Consider the following 17238-nt stretch of genomic DNA (forward strand, 5'->3'; position numbering starts at 1 on the left):
GCATTGTATGTTAGAAACACGTATATCTGCACAGAGATTGAAGCTTCAGAGACTGGGAGTTCTGTGGAAACTGTTTGGGTAAGAATACAAGGACAGAACAATGGAAAGGACACCATTGTAGGCATTTACTACAGGCCGCCTGTGCAAGCTGAAGATATGGATGAACTCTTTATGCATCAAATGGCCAAGTTCTCCAAAAAAATATGACATAGTTGTCATGGGAGATTTCAACTATCCAAACATTTGTTGGGAATCTCTCTCAGGCAAAACTAACAGGTCAAGGAAATTCTTATCCTCTCTTGCTGACAACTTTATCTTCCAAAAGGTAGGGGAGAAAACAAGGGGAACTGCTACCTTGGATCTAATCCTTATAAAAACAGGGAGGAAATGGTTGAGGAGGTAAAAGTGTCTGGGACCCTAGGAGGTAGCGACCATGCTATTTTAGAATTCTGGATAACTAGAGGAGGAAGACCTGTGAAGACTCAGACGTCAAGGTTAGATTTCAGAAAGGCAGATTTTAAGGGATTCAGAAAGAGAATTGGAGGGATCCAATGGCTGGATATCCTTAAAGACAAAAATGTCCAGGAAGGATGGCAAATCTTGAAAAATGAAATTCTCAAAGCACAATTGTTAACAATTCCAAAAAGAGGGAAGAATAGGAAGCATTTAAGGAAGCCAGGATGGATGAACACAGAACTTAAGCACATGCTAAAAAGGAAGAAAAAAATGTTTATAAAATGGAAAGAGGGAGGCATATCTAAAGAAGAATATAATGCTGTCTGCAGAACCTGCAGGGCACAAATCAGATTATCTAAAGCTGACAATGAATTGAGGCTTGCAAGAGATGTCAAAAGCAATAATAAAGGATTTTGGGGATATGTCAAAAGTAAAAGAAAAGTCAAAGACGCTATAGGATATTTACAGGATGAAAATGATGAAATGGTAAGACAAGATGTTGAGAAGGCCGAACTTTTAAATTCCTATTTTGCATCTGTTTTCTCTCAGAAAGGAAATGTAACTTCAACTGTTCTTCACTGTCCTATTAAGGGAATAGAAGAATCCAGGATATCTATAAACAGAAAGATAGTGAGTAAACACTTAGTTAACCTAAATGAATTCAAATCTCCAGGTCCAGATGATTTACATCCCAGAGTATTGAAGGAGATAGCAGAAGAAATTTTTGAACCCCCTCCTCATAATCTTTGAAAATTCTTGGAGAACAGGAGAAGTCCCAGAAGACTGGAGAAGAGCAAATGTTGTTCCTATCATCAAAAAGGGGAAGAAGGTGGACCCAGGCAACTATAGGCCGGTGAGTCTGACTTCTATACCAGGAAAGATCTTTGAACAAATTATTAAACAACATGTATGTCAGTACCTAGATAAGAATGAAGTGATTAAACAGAGTCAGCATGGGTTTGTAACTAATAAGTCATGTCAGACTAACTTAATTTCCTTCTATGACGGAATCACTGATTGGGTGGATCAAGAAAATGCTGTAGATATAGTATATCTTGACTTCAGCAAAGCATTTGACAAAGTATCTTATACAATCCTTATTGAAAAAATGACTAAGTATGGAATGGACAAGGCAACTGTTAGGTGGATTCATAACTGGCTTAGTGATCGGACCCAAAGAGTGGTCGTAAATGACTGCACATCCAGTTGGAAGAATGTCTCAAGTGGGGTACCACAGGGCTCTGTCCTTGGCCCTGTATTGTTCAATATCTTTATCAACGATTTAGATGAAGGAATTGAGGGTAAACTGATTAAATTTGCCGATGACACAAAGCTAGGAGGGATAGCTAATACTAGAGAAGAGAGAGATAGGATTCAAAAATATATAAATAAACTGGAGAAGTGGGCAGCAACTAACAGAATGGTTTTTAACAGGGAAAAATGCAAAGTACTACATCTGGGCAATAAAAATGAAAAAAGCATATACAGAATGGGAGGAATAGGCCTAAGCAACAGCACATGTGAAAAAGACTTGGGTATACTAATAGATCACAAACAGAATATGAGTCAACAGTGTGATGCAGCAGCAAAAAAGGCAAATGCAATTCTAGGATGTATTAACAGAAGCATACAGTCTAGATCACGTGAAGTCATTATTTCCCTCTACTCCTCTTTGGTCAGACCTCATCTGGAATATTGTGTCTAGTTTTGGGCACCACATTTTAAAAAAGACATCAACAAATTGGAGCAAGTTCAGAAAAGAGCAACCAGAATGGTGACCGGTCTGCAAACCCTGTCTTATGAGGAAAGGTTGCCGGATTTGGGATTGTTTAGTTTGCAAAAGAGAAGACTGAGAGGAGACTTAATAGCTGTCTACAAATATCTAAAGGGCTGTTACATTGTAGAAGGATCCACTTTATTCTCATTTGCACAAGGAAAGACTCGAAGCAATGGGATGAAACTGAATGGGAGGAGACACAGATTAGATATTAGAAAAAAACTTTTTGACAGAGTGATCAATGAGTGGAACAAGCTGCCACGAGAAGTAGTGAGTTCTCCTTCAATGGAAGTCTTCAAACAGAGGCTGGACAGACATCTGACTGGGATGATTTAGCGAATCCTGCTTTGAGCAGGGGGTTGGACCAGATGGCCCAGGAGGTCCCTTCCAACTCTACGATTCTATGATTCTATGACACCCCTCCCCAATCTGATAATAAGGGTAACGTTAACCCTGATGATGATGATGATGGGAAACTGAATGTGTTACCTGCCAATGCCTTGATGAGTAATGATGCAACTAATAACCATTCTTTTCTTAGGAATGACGCTGATGATGTTGTCAATGTGCCAACTGAAATTAATAACCCTTCTTTCCCTAGGAAGGATGCTGATGATGATGTATCTGTGTCAACTGAACCTGATAACCATTTTTGTCCACAGGTACAGGAGTGCTCAGCCCCGTCACTCTGCGGAGTGAGACGGCTGAGGAACCCCTAGCAGTGGCAAGCGTCGGTGCTACAGGAAATGGGGAGGTGCAAAGGAACCATGAGGAAGGTGATGCCATGCCACTGACCAGTGCAAATGAGGGAGGTAACTGGCCCATAAGTAGCATTGCTCCTGAAATGTTGGGGGTAGATGGGGAGGCAGAGCCCATAGCAGCGCCGGCTGGTGGGTCTGTAGAAATCCCCCACCTGGTACCATCAATATGTCACAGTCCGGGGGATGTGTCATATTGGTGGCAGCAGTGGGATCGTGACAAGGTGAAAACTGCAATGGTGTCAGAGGGTCCTGATTCCTTAGGCCCAGTCACACTCGCACCGTCTGCGATCACGCCCCTGCACGCTATTAGTGCACATATATTTGTTGGGCAGCTCAGCGCTGACTAAACAAATTGAACATAATTTATGCCACCAAAGTGACATACAGTATCTCACGATAGAAACGTACTGCAATCACTGGCACATGATAGCTGGTAGATGCGCTAAATTTGTTAAGCAGCCCACACCACGTACTAAATTCCAAGCTTGGTAAATAGACCTTTAGTATCCACAAAATAAATAATTTTCTATCTTTTGGGCACGCAAATAGATACATTAATATCTAAAGAATTAAATACCTCTTGCACGAACTCCAGGTGGGGCTCCCGATCACTAGCACCGTTTTATTCTTGTGTTTATGGCTATGAATAGAATAACCAAACCAGGCATAATCCTGTTCTCCAGATATACTCCAGTCCGCCTCCTCCACATACAAAGTGCCTTGGGAAAGACGTAGCAGTCACTACATGCCGTAATGCCTCACAGAAATATGTCCCCTATGGGTCTGGCACGGACGTAACCTCTATAACTATCACCTTTTGTGGATCTTCTACGCTTTGAATAAAATGCGGCCACTAAACCTCTCTGCTTTCCTCCACCAGGTGCATAAGGTGAACCGACCACTAGGTCAAATCTCTGGTCTCCGTTCACATCAGCAGAGAGTAGTGTCCATCCGAAGTTACAATACGAGAACTGCAATGTGAATAATATATGGTTTACTTACTGACAACTAGATGGAACGGTAAATGTACAATTTCTTCTGTAGGAAATACTCACTCGGCATTTTATGGTGACATTCGGCTGAGATGAGAAACCAGTTACCTTTGACCCATAATACACATACGCAGAACCCTAGAATCAATAATGTAACAAACAAAAATATCATAAAATATCACCAGTATCAGTGAAGGGTGAAACCGTTTAATTAATACACAATAATTATTGGTGGATCTTAAGACATTTCTAGCATTTCTGAAGCTCTGGATTGGAATCTAACAAGGTCATGTACCAGTATTTAGAGAAGCCTACAATCATAAGTATTGATTACTATTTAAATAGTATGGCTTTTAGAAGGGTGTAAAGACACTTTAAAGGGAATCTGTCACCATATTTTTACCACCTAATTTGAGAGAAGCATGATGTAGGGACAGAGCTCCTGATTTCAGCAATGTGTTACTTACTGTGCCGCTAGCTGTAGTTTTGATAAAATCCCTGTTTTATCAGCCGGATATTATCACTATAGGACTAGTAAACTTTCTGCCATGTAGTCCTCTATATTCATGAGATCTGTACAACCCCACCCCCATCACTGATTGGCAGCTTTCTATGTACACTGTGCATAGGTAGAAGGCTGTCAATCAGTTATGGGGGCAGGGTTATACAGATCTCATGAATATAGAGGACTACATGGCAGAAAATTAGCTAGTCCTCTAGTGATAATCTTCTGCTTATAAAACAGTGATTTTATCAAAACTACAGCTACCAGCACAGTAAGTGATACATTGCTGGAAACAAGGATGTGGGTGAAATTATAAATAGCTCAACATTCAGAGAACTGGTAGATCTGCAGCCGATAAAACAGAGATTTTGTCAAAGCTGAAGCAAGCAGTTCAGTAAATGACACATTGCTGATATTGAGGTCTCTCCCCATACATCAAGCTGCTCTCAAAAGCTAGTGATAGATTCTTGGAAAGCCTGATATTGACCTATATTGTGCCTCTGGTTTTATACCTTATTCTATGAAAGTCCTCACGAAAGAATTTGTGCCCTACCCAAATACATGCCACATTACTCCCAGACGCATTGCCACATATGGTGGCCAGGGCCGGCGTTATTGGCAGGCAAACCAGGCAGCCGCCTAGGGCTCCCGCTCTTCCAGGGACTCCCAGCCAGTGGCGTGCCGCTAATAGCGGCACACCAGGGGACCGCTAAGGGGCCCCTGAGTAAAAGGGGCCCGGCGTCGACCACCACCCAGCATCGCACATTCAACTTATCGGCATCATAGATACCGATACAGTTGAAAGCAGTGATGGAGGAGAGAGCACCTCTCTCATCACTACCCCTCTGCCTCTGACTCAGCGTGTGCCAGCAGTGGAGCTGATTAGACGCTGATATGCTCTGCAGAAGTCAGAGCAGCAGGGGAGTGAGGAGGAGAGGTAAATATTGTGTATGTATGTGTGTGTGTATATGTCTGCTGCACTATACTGTGTGTGGGGGACTGCACTATACTGTGTGTCTGTGGGGGCTGCACTATGCTTTGTATGTGTGGGAGCTGCATTATACTGTGTATATGTGGGGAACTGCATTATACTGTGAGGGGAGCTGCACTATACTGTATGTGTGTTTGTGGGGGGCTGCATTATACTGTGTGTGTGGGGCTGCTTTATAATCTGAGAGGGTTGCATTATGCTCAATGAGGGGACTACATTATATTCTATGAAGGTGGCTGCATAATACTCTATGAAGGGGCTGCAGTATAGTCTGGGGGGGCTGCAGCATACTCTGAGGAGGGCTGCATTATACTATATCAAGGACCATGGGGAGTGCATTTTACTATATGGGACCTGCATTACACTGTATCGAGGACTATCTGTACCAATCATTCTTCATCATCTGGAGTAATGGTAGGTGCACATTGTCAGTAAACAATGCAGGTTGGGCACTGCATACTTATGCCGTGTCCAGATGTTACAGCATAGTGTATGGAATTTCAAGAAATCCTATGCCCACTATGCTTGCACAGATGCCCGCAGCTCACCTGCGGAGACAGACATGCGGCGCATCTCTCCCGACTGCAGCATGTCTATTTATCTTGCGGAGACATGAGCCTCTGCAAGCTAAATTTCACCAGTCCAATGTATTGGACGCAGTGAAACCACAGAGTTCAATGACACATGCAGATTCACCTGCATTCAATAGCCAGCAGCGCTTTTGGCGTAGCAGACATGTGCTGCGTCCAAAGCGCTGCCAATTACTGAATGTCTGCACATACCCTACAGTGGCCAGGAAACAAGTGTTGAACAACTTCAATATTGTTGATCGCGCTCGTTTAGAGGCCTGATTTTAGTGCTTGTAAATACAACAGAAATGTTTCTGTGTGATGGTGCAATACGTGACCATTTGGGGCCCCACTTTAAACTTTTGCCCAGGGCCCCACTCTGTCTAGAACTGGCCCTGATGGTGGCACAGTGCGTGCTTATGGATACAAAGGCACTCCAGTGTGTAGCAGGAGAGGGACTGTGCATGTGTGTCTGCAAGCATGGACCTGTAGGATCATTAAGGGGAATCTGTCACCAGGTATTTGCTACCTCATCTGACAGTAGCATAACATAATAAAAGAGACCCTGAATCCAGCGATGCATTACTTAGTTTACTGGGTACAGCAGCTGTTGTGGGGATGATCTCTTAAAATGAGATTTAAATGATTGCCTGTCCCTGACCTAATAAATATGAGCTGGGTGCATGCATAAAGGGAAGAATGTATCGAACACAGAAGTCAGATATATTCTCTTTTCCCAGCAAAGGCTGGCACACAACTGAATTTTATTCTTAAAACAAAGAATCTTGTAACAGACAGGAAATGGGCATCACACAGCCTAGGTTGATGCCAGCTCCACTCCATATATGGTATTCAATCTTCAATGTTCTGTATCTGCTTTACATTCAAAAAATTCCTTCCAGGGTGTTGTCCCAGGACACAGACGCCATCTTTGTCACATCATATCTGAACTAGCTTATATAAGGTTTAATAATTGATTTCATTAGCCATTCTCTCCTTCACACTGTGACATAATCAGAGTTCTTAGATGCAGTATGAAGCAGAGCTGGGAAAGCTGCTCCTGCCTATACCAGACTCTGTATGTACATTGTCTATTGACAGTGAGCTACTTATCATAGGAGGGGGTGTGGACAGATGAGTGCTAGTACGCCAGCTAGTCACAGCAATGGTCCTAGTGATAACACCAACACACAGTCCGATAAGTAACCCATCACTGAATTCTGTTTTAACCTCTACCTTTTGCTGTCCTCAGATTACATAACAAAAACCTACTGACAGATTCCCTAAGATTTTGGAATACGTCTTTTATTTGTCTAATTTTGATTCAAATGAATAACAACGCCAATATAATTTTCTGTAATATCTACGGATTTCTCATGGGGTTATTGGCTTGATTATATTGTTTGTTGGCTCACTTTAGCATTGGTTATTGGCACAAATTAATATTTCTTTTTATTTTGTAACATACATAGGTGACCTGTCATGTTTCATATTAATTAGTAGTTTATGGATGCTTTATAGCACATAATTCTCATTTTCTTACTTCGTATGTAAGTTGACTAGCCCCAACAGAAGGAGCTCCCACGGCAAGGTCTAATTGCCCATCCGCATTGAAGTCCAATACTGCCACAGAAGAGCCAAATCTGCCACCGGGCTGTGGAATAAAAGTAAGTACATGGCAGTCTATACCAGATGAGTTTCATTTAGGTTCTTTATTTGCTCTATTATGGCCAGTGGAAATCTCAGATCTTTCCTTTACCATAGACATAAAGTATTAGCAGACAATAAAGCAAATGATTTTAGGGCTGATTAACTTATGGTTGGTTTTATAATATATCCTTAATTTCAACAAGTGTCATTGATCAGTACCCACCATACAAGGTTCTGACTGTATGAACCCACCTTGTGCCATTTGGCACCTTCATACATCTCTCCTATTAAGTTCACATGGCATCTTATTTCGGAGATATTAGCAGTAGAGTATTGCCATAGTTTACGTCACGAACATCTCCTCACCTTCCTGGCTATTTGTCCAACAGCCAAGTATTCTACATCTTATTACCTCAGAGCCTCTCAGCAAGACATCTGCATTCTTATCCAAGTCCATGTTATCGGGAGGAAGTCCTGATTCATTGCTGTAGACAATATACACACAGCCAACTTGAACATTGCCCAAAGTGCCACAGCCGGGGGCTCCTACTACTAAATCCTCCCAGCCATCATTGTTAAGATCACCCGTGGTGACTGACCTGTGGAAATATTACTTTGTAAGTCTTTTTCATATACATACTTTTGTATCCAGACTAAATATGTTCAGAAACAAATGCATTATTAGTAGAGAATATACACCACAGACAATATGAGTTAAAGTATGAGGACTTCCATCCCAATTATTTGGTTAAGGTGTGTCACATGAGCTCCACATTGCCATTGTACGTGGCCCCCAACATTCTGGTCACAGATCTGCTTGACTGGTGGCTACTCACATGTGTTTTCTATGTCAGAGAGAAGAGGATCATGAGAGCAAGGACAGGTAGATAGTCCTAGTGCACTGTGTGTCAGAATTGGAGATTCCTCACTCCCGTTTCACACTCGAAAAACAATAAAAATTAGGTGGCCATGTATTTGTTTATGGGAGCAGTAGATCAATCCTTACAATAAATTATACACTTACCATCCCAGCCTGGAATACGGAGAGTTCACAAAGTAGGTGGCCGAAGGTGTATAGATGTGGTTTGAGTATTGGAATGTAAACAGGTTTTTCATATTTACAGTTTTGGAAGCACTGGCTATCAGCTGCATTGTGCTCTGCAATGGTGACATAATAATATACATTAATGTCCATTACATAGTTTTTTTTTCTAGCTGTAAGGACTCTTTCAGACAAGTGTATTATTATACAGCCATGTACGAATCTGGAAAATGGGCATATAATGAAGCAAGATGCATCAGTGTTCTATCAGCGTTTCCATGCAAATATTGATGCAACAGTATTTTTAGTACTGTCCATAGACTTTAATAGTTGTATTCTACCTGATAAACAGATGAAAATATCATGTGCTGCATTTCTAAAGAAACAGACATAAAAAACGGCCATGTGAGTAGCCCTATTAGTTTACATTAGCCAAGAATTTCCATCCGCAAAACACGAATCAACTATAAAATACAAATCTGCTTGACTAATAGAGAGAGGCCTTGTTATAAAGCTCAGGACAGACTGCGATATGACGATTTCTATGTTTTAGGACCAGTGAGAAATTGACTTTATCAAAAAGTTTCCAGAAGTATTAACTTTAGAGGGCCTTCAAGAATGTGATAAAATGACCCCCGTCACATAATTCAAACTACAGCCTTTTCCTAATCATGTGTCAGATCGGGTTGCAGTCTAAAAAAAACAACTCGGGTTGTGTCTCAACTGACTGAAAGAGTAGGATATTTCAATGATACAGAAGATTCAGAAAACACTCAGACTGAAGGAAAAGGGATCCTAACAACCAAGAAGAGGTCAGACTGGACACCTCCTCCTGGACGCAACCCTCATTTGGATAAATACATAGACTCCTTCAGACATTTGATAAAATCCACCATCATAGACACTAAGGGTACCGTTACACTTAGCGATGCACCAGCGATCCCGACAACGATATGGATCGCTGGTGCATCGCTAAGTGGTCGCTAGTGAGCTGCCACACAGGCAGATCTCACCAGCGCCATAGTAGGGGTTGAGGGTCGCTACTTACCTGTCAGACGAGGAGATCCTGACGTCCTCCCGCCCGCGTCCACGCGTCGCTCGTCGGCGCCACAGGAAGCCCAGCAGGATGTGCCCGACGAGAAATGGTCCAGGACCTTCTCGCGCGATTAGCGATAGCCAGCGGGGGAGCCAGTCGGAGGTATCACATATAGCGATATTGCTGCTGCGTCACAAAACCAGTGACGTTACAGCGATATCGCTATGTGTAATGGGCCCTTAACAGGAGACAAGCATCCAACATCAGTGCCCAGGAGAGAAAAGCCATACAGTCTTTAAAAACCAACAAAGAAATCATCATTAAACCTGCTGACAAGGGAGGTGCAATAGTCATGATGAACACATCAGACTATATGAAGGAAGCAAACAGACAACTGATGGACACACGCTACTACAAAAAATTGGCGTCGGATCCTACACAGGACTATTACAAGGAACTAAACAAGTTGGTATCTTGTCTGCCTGACGAATCCATAAGAGCAGATGACCTGATACCAGAGAGTCCAAGAATAGGGACATTCTACATGATTCCCAAAATCCACAAATCTGGAAATCCAGGAAGACCAATTATTTCATGTGTGGGCATCCTTACTGAGCAGGTATCTGGATGGGTAAAGGGTGTTCTTAAACCCCTGGTAAAGGATACACCCAGCTACATTCAGGACACAACTGACCTATTGAATAAACTAGCAGCAATACCAGAAGGAACCATCCTGGCCACCAACAGACAACTGATGGACACACGCTACTACAAAAAATTGGCGTCGGATCCTACACAGGACTATTACAAGGAACTAAACAAGTTGGTATCTTGTCTGCCTGACGAATCCATAACAGCCGATGACCTGATACCAGAGAGTCCAAGAATAGGGACATTCTACATGCTTCCCAAAATCCACAAATCTGGAAATCCAGGAAGATCAATTATTTCATGTGTGGGCATCCTTACTGAGCAGGTATCTGGATGGGTAAAGGGTGTTCTTAAACCCCTGGTAAAGGATACACCTAGCTACATTCAGGACACAAGTGACCTATTGAATAAACTAGCAGCAATACCAGAAGGAACCATCCTGGCCACCATGGATGTGGAATTTTTGTACTCTAATATCCCACACTAGGATGGATTAAATGCCTGCAAATTCTTCATGGAAAACACAGGGACTGATGCTGATTCTGTGGTGAAACTTATAAAATTCATCCTCACCCAAAATTACTTTGAATTTGATATATCTACAGGAGACTGGCACAGCTATGGAAAGTAAAATGGCTCCACAGTATGCACATATTTTCATGTCCAAGCTTGAAAGCAACTTTTTGTCCTCATGTCAGCACGGTAGGGTCCTGGGTTCAAATCCCACCAAGGACAACATCTGCAAGGAGTTTGTATGTTCTCCCCGTGTTTGCGTGGGTTTCCTCCAGGTACTCCGGTTTCCTCCCACACTCCAAAGACATACTGATAGGGAATTTAGATTGTGAGCCCCATCGAGGACAGTGATGAAAATGTGTGCAAACTGTAAAGCGCTGCGGAATATGTTAGCGCTATATAAAAATAAAGATTATTATTATGTCCCATCAGGCCTCTGGCCTACTACCGCTACATTGATGATATTTTAATCATCTGGACGGAGTCTAAGCCACAGCTAAAGATGTTCCACGAACAGTTTAATCAATTTCATCCCACCATCAACTTAACACTCAACTACTCCAGCACTGAGATTAACTTTTTGGACACCATCATTAAGCTAAAGAACAATGAAATAGAGACATCCCTGTATCAGAAGCCAATCGACCGTCCAACATACCTTAAATGGGACAGTTTCCATCCAAAACACATAAAGAACCCCCACTACTGTGTTTTAGGCAGCCCCCAAATCTAAGAAGCGTCATTGTCAGAAGCTCCCTGTTCTCTCCCACAGCTGCAGGAACCTTTCCTTGCAACCAGAAAAAATGTAAAACCTGTCCATGGACAAGATAAAGATCCCCAATTTACATCAGGACTACAAGATCCCAGGTGCTTTCAGCTGCATCACATCTAATGCGGCGTACTTAATTATTTGTACTAAATGTCCAACTGGGGGTCTGTATGTAGGGGAGACCAGGCGAAAACTGAGAACAAGGATGAATTCTCATCGCCACACAATAAGAGAAAAAAGAATGGATCTACCTGTGGCAAAACATTTTTGTATGCCTGATCACAGCACCATGGATAAGAAATTACTGGTATTGAAAGGTAACTTCACATCTCAGAGAGACAGAAAAGTCTGGGAGTACAAGCTCATGACGACCCTTGACACTCTCAATGCAGGAATGAATGTGTCGCATTGATTTATGTCTTTTTACATCAACTAAGGAATTTGCTCCTAAGACCTTGTGGGGGCTTCACAACACATTACCAGACACCAGAGGACAATAAAACGTTCACTCCTTAATTATGAACTAGTCCAATATTTAGGTTTATCCCTCTCCCATAATGATAGTTCTTCTTCACTGCGCACTTGTCTTATCTATTGCATTTTTTCTGTGCTGTGTTGTGCATAAATGTGATTCTTCAGATTTTGTATTAGTCAATGCCTGATGAAGAGACCTGAGTAGTCTCAAAAGCTTGCAATGTGTTACCATCTTTCAGTTAGCCATTAAAAGGTATCAGCCACTGAGGACTCTCAATTCTGAATATTTTTCTATCTACTGGCTAAGACGGTACAAAGATATATATCTTTCCTGTAGGATCAGAAACACACGTACCCCAGGAGAAGGGCTGCGTCATGAGAAGAAATAAATCTTCTCAGCTGACTACTCACAGGGGACTGAGGTTGTAGAAAACAATCCTTTGTGCTGATTTAGCCATGGTGAAGATTTATTTCTTCTCATGTCACAACCCTTCTACTCTTCTACATAAGTGCATGCTTATGATGTTACTCCTTTTACTGAAGCTGCTCTCTGGAGCTGTGTTCCTTCAGACTGCTGCAACTCGTGCTGACGTATGACTAGGATGTCCTGCCATTTTTAAGTGATAGGGGCCATTTTACCACATTCTGGAGAACCCTTTTAATATTAACTAGATTAATTTGACATGACATGAAAGATCATTAGAGAAGAATGAATTCATAGCACCATGGTCCAGTGGCAAAATCATTACTCCATGGCACTGGGAACTGCCTCTTACCTGAGCCTCTTATGCAGGCCCATCACAACATCATGTGTGTATCTGGCCTACAAATCAAAACAGACACCAGGGATTCTAGGTAACAGGCAATTCACACGATATGAAAGATCATTAGAGATGAGCAAATCAATTTGCATCACCCTGGGCCTGTGTCACGTCACTACTCCATGACTGCTGGGTGGGAGCCCTACAAACTGCCCCCTACCTGTCAATATTCCCAGCAACTGATTTGTAGGCCCGGAAAAGTGTCATTAACTATTTATTCTCTCATCTCTAGAGATCAAGAAACCTAAAATGCAGGTTACCAATGTACAGTGTTAACAAATGAAAAATGACAATTTTGCAAATCTTGGATATCAAGAATTCATGAAAATTGTCCTATTGTTTTGTATCTTCAGGTCTTATAAACCCCTCCATAGTGACAGACGACAAACATTGTTTAGAGTAAAGGCCCCGTCACACTAAGCGAGATCGCTAGCGAGATCACTGCTGAGTCACTAGAACAGTGACGTTATAGCGATCTTATCAGCGAGATCGCTGTGTGTGACAGAGACCAGCGACCAGGCCCCCTGCCGGGAATCGCTGATCGTGCCCGAAATGTCTGGACATTTCTTTGGTTGCTCATATCCCGCTGAGTCGCTTGTATCGTCACGTTTGACACCAGCCTAACGACCTCGTTAGCGACTCACAAACAAGAAAAGGGGGGACGGGATTAGCGTTCCCATTTCCACGCCTACCTCAGCTCCGATTGGTGGTCACTACAGCATCCTGATTGGAGAGCTTCCTTTAAAAGAAGCTAAACAAAGTAGCGCTTCACTTCTTTGTTCCTGACCCGGGTGTGTCCCAGCTGAGATCCTGTCTTTTGTCCGACGGCTGCGACTCCATTTTAGATCATCTGCTTTGCCATCTTCGTAGCTTCTCTAAACAGTTACGGTAGGTATTTTGGGGGGTCTCAACAGCGATTCCACATATATATATATTTTTTTATATATATTTTTTGGGGGGTTTATTTTATTTTGTTGTTTTTTTGTTTTGTTTTCCTTGTGCGAACAAAGAGCCATATCTGGGTTGCCATTTTAGGCTATATGAAGTGAACACTCCCAAGACCCTGTATTTTTTTTATTTTTTTTGTGAAATACCTTAATGTTCCATTGGTGTTCATGGTTTGTAAACCGTATTTTCCTCTTTGCAGATGTCTTACAACAGCGAGGAGTTCATTCGGGAGATGATCGAGCTGTATCGATCTCTTCCTTGTCTTTGGAAGATAAAGTGCGCAGAGTACAGTAACAGGATTAAGAAAAGGGAGGCGTATGAAAAGATGATTTGCCTATTTAAGCGTCACAACCCGAGCGAGAAGGTGGACAAAACCGTAGTACGGAAAAAAATCCAGTCTCTCCGCACTGTATATAAAAAAGAGCTCAACAAGGTCGAGAAGTCGAGGAAGTGGGTGCTGGCACAGATGAGGTTTATGTGCCCATGCTCTGGTACTACGACCTACTCAGCTTCATCCGCGACCAAGAAATTCCAAGGAAAACAGTGTCTTCAATGCGGCCAAATGTGCACCTTGACACAGAGATCGTGAATGATCCAGACGCCCCAGTTGGAGATGTAAGTACCATATTGTTTTTAAAAAGTTAATGAATAATTTAATTGCATGTACATTCTGTATTTTTAGTGAAAAAAATGTTAACATTACCCTATGGCCCAGAAGTCATTGAAATTTGCTCCATATATGACAGTGTTTGTTAAACATCTAATGTTTTGTTTTCTTTGTTACCACAGCATCAGTGTGAACAAGATTCGTCGACGCAAGGGAGTGACACCATAATGGAGTGTGATCGTAGTTTGGATGACGCATCTGAGGGCTCAAGTCAACAACCTGCTCCCCAATGCCGACGGCAAAAGACTCCCAAGAGGAAGGAAACTTTGCCCACATCCCCAGACCTTATGTGTTTGGCCAAGCATATAATGGCAAGCTCGGCCATGGACACCTTTGCCCAATTCATGGCTGATCGCCTGGGAAAGCTGGATGCTAACCAGCGTAAACATGCTGAACGGTGATATTTGAAACATTGAATGAAGCTGATTCCGGTCGATTGGATGAAACCTCAACCGTAAAAAGATCGATCACCCGTGAGCCTTCTTGGCCAGAAGTTCAAGAGCTACTTCGGAGCACACCAGTGCGGTGATTGGGCCACAGCTAAATCATCTGCAAACCCCACCCAACCACCATTTTCCTCAATACTCGCAGTCTTTTATCTCCCAACTTGCTTCTCCACCAAGACGTTTTTTTTCAAATTCTGAAAATCAGTGTCAAGAATTGTAACTTTTAAAATTTTTGTTCAATAATCTGTGTAAAAATTATTTAATTGTTTAAAAATTTTTTATATAATCTAAACAATGTTATTCTTTATTGGTTGTTGTGTTTTAATAAACTTTTCCTGTGTTTCTACTTTAATGGAATGAATTCTTCATTTTACTTTGACGTTTATTAACAAAAATGTGTCGCAATAGGAATGAAAAGCGTTATCATGCATTACAGCGAGTGTTTTTTTTTTTATACAGAAAACGCAAACAAGTGTTGATGTTTGTAATTTTTTTTTTATCGCCGTCTTTTCGGCAACTGTAATGAAACAAGAACTTGCATAAAAACAACAACAAAAAAATTATCGTCTTGCGCCACGTGCTTGGGCCGCCGCCGCCCTTAACAGCAGCTGTTTGTGGTCCTCCACTGCTTTTGTCACTCTCCTCAGTGACTGCAGGAGCTCTTCAGGTGTTGGGGTTCCTATGGTGTGAAATTTTCTAACTTTACAATACAAAACATGATACATATTATCGGTTAATTTATTTGTTTAATAAACTCTTACGGTTTCTCCCTGCCTCCGATTCTTCAGAGGATGAGGGGCTAATGTTCCAACCGGATCCTCGTGCATCCTCTTCTCCGTTTTCCGGTGTGTCTGGCAGTGGCTCTGGCTCTTCATCTTCTGTTCCCACTTGGTTCGCGATATCTGGATGCAAAAAAGAAAAAAAAAAAAATTCAGGGACTATATAGGGGTTTTTGTGTCTGTGCTGGTAGTGTGCGGGTGTGTGCGAGTTCTGGGAGGAAGTTTTCAGCGACTATATTGGGGTCCGTGTGTCTGTGTGAGGGTGTGTGCGAGTTCTGGGAGGGAGTTTTCAGCGACTATATTGGGGTCCGTGTGTCTGTGCTGGTAGTGTGCGGGTGTGTGTGAGTTCTGGGAGGGAGTTTTCAGCGACTATATTGGGGTCCGTGTGTCTGTGCTGGTAGTGTGCGGGTGTGTGTGAGTTCTGGGAGGGAGTTTTCAGCGACTATATTGGGGTCCGTGTGTCTGTGCTATTAGTGTGCGGGTGTGTGCGAGTTCTGGGAGGGAGTTTTCAGCGACTATATTGGGGTCCGTGTGTCTGTGCTGGTAGTGTGCGGGTGTGTGTGAGTTCTGGGAGGGAGTTTTCAGCGACTATATTGGGGTCCGTGTGTCTGTGCTATTAGTGTGCGGGTGTGTGCGAGTTCTGGGAGGGAGTTTTCAGCGACTATATTGGGGTCCGTGTGTCTGTGCTGGTAGTGTGCGGGTGTGTGTGAGTTCTGGGAGGGAGTTTTCAGCGACTATATTGGGGTCCGTGTGTCTGTGCTGGTAGTGTGCGGGTGTGTGTGAGTTCTGGGAGGGAGTTTTCAGCGACTATATTGGGGTCCGTGTGTCTGTGCTATTAGTGTGCGGGTGTGTGCGAGTTCTGGGAGGGAGTTTTCAGCGACTATATTGGGGTCCGTGTGTCTGTGCTGGTAGTGTGCGGGTGTGTGTGAGTTCTGGGAGGGAGTTTTCAGCGACTATATTGGGGTCCGTGTGTCTGTGTGAGGGTGTGTGCGAGTTCTGGGAGGGAGTTTTTAGCGACTATATTGGGGTCCGTGTGTCTGTGCTGGTAGTGTGCGGGTGTGTGTGAGTTCTGGGAGGGAGTTTACAGCGACTATATTGGGGTCCGTGTGTCTGTGCTGGTAGTGTGCGGGTGTGTGTGAGTTCTGGGAGGGAGTTTTCAGCGACTATATTGGGGTCCGTGTGTCTGTGCTATTAGTGTGCGGGTGTGTGCGAGTTCTGGGAGGGAGTTTTCAGCGACTATATTGGGGTCCGTGTGTCTGTGCTGGTAGTGTGCGGGTGTGTGTGAGTTCTGGGAGGGAGTTTTCAGCGACTATATTGGGGTCCGTGTGTCTGTGCTGGTAGTGTGCGGGTGTGTGTGAGTTCTGGGAGGGAGTTTTCAGCGACTATATTGG

The 17238-nt window shown here is 42.9% G+C and overlaps 1 protein-coding gene across 5 annotated transcripts in view; it reads right to left on the bottom strand.

Annotated features, from left to right (window-relative positions):
• Positions 1-17238, bottom strand: part of GPLD1 (glycosylphosphatidylinositol specific phospholipase D1) — a 128585-nt gene that overhangs the window by 45373 nt on the left and 65974 nt on the right. For all 5 annotated transcript variants that reach the window (XR_012230061.1, XM_073566125.1, XM_073566128.1 and 2 more), the window contains 6 exons: positions 8726-8859; positions 8114-8300; positions 7595-7705; positions 4050-4124; positions 3809-3965; positions 3572-3713 (listed from right to left, as the gene is read on the bottom strand). Coding sequence is in view for 4 of the 5 variants with exons in the window: in XM_073566125.1 (XP_073422226.1) it covers positions 3572-3713; positions 3809-3965; positions 4050-4124; positions 7595-7705; positions 8114-8300; positions 8726-8859 (806 nt within the window). In the remaining variant the exon portion in view is untranslated. The remainder of the gene's footprint in view (positions 1-3571; positions 3714-3808; positions 3966-4049; positions 4125-7594; positions 7706-8113; positions 8301-8725; positions 8860-17238) is intronic.

This window comes from Dendrobates tinctorius, unplaced genomic scaffold (genome assembly GCF_039654945.1).
Source record: "Dendrobates tinctorius isolate UK_male_01 unplaced genomic scaffold, ASM3965494v1 ptg000004l, whole genome shotgun sequence".
Taxonomy (NCBI): domain Eukaryota; kingdom Metazoa; phylum Chordata; class Amphibia; order Anura; family Dendrobatidae; genus Dendrobates; species Dendrobates tinctorius.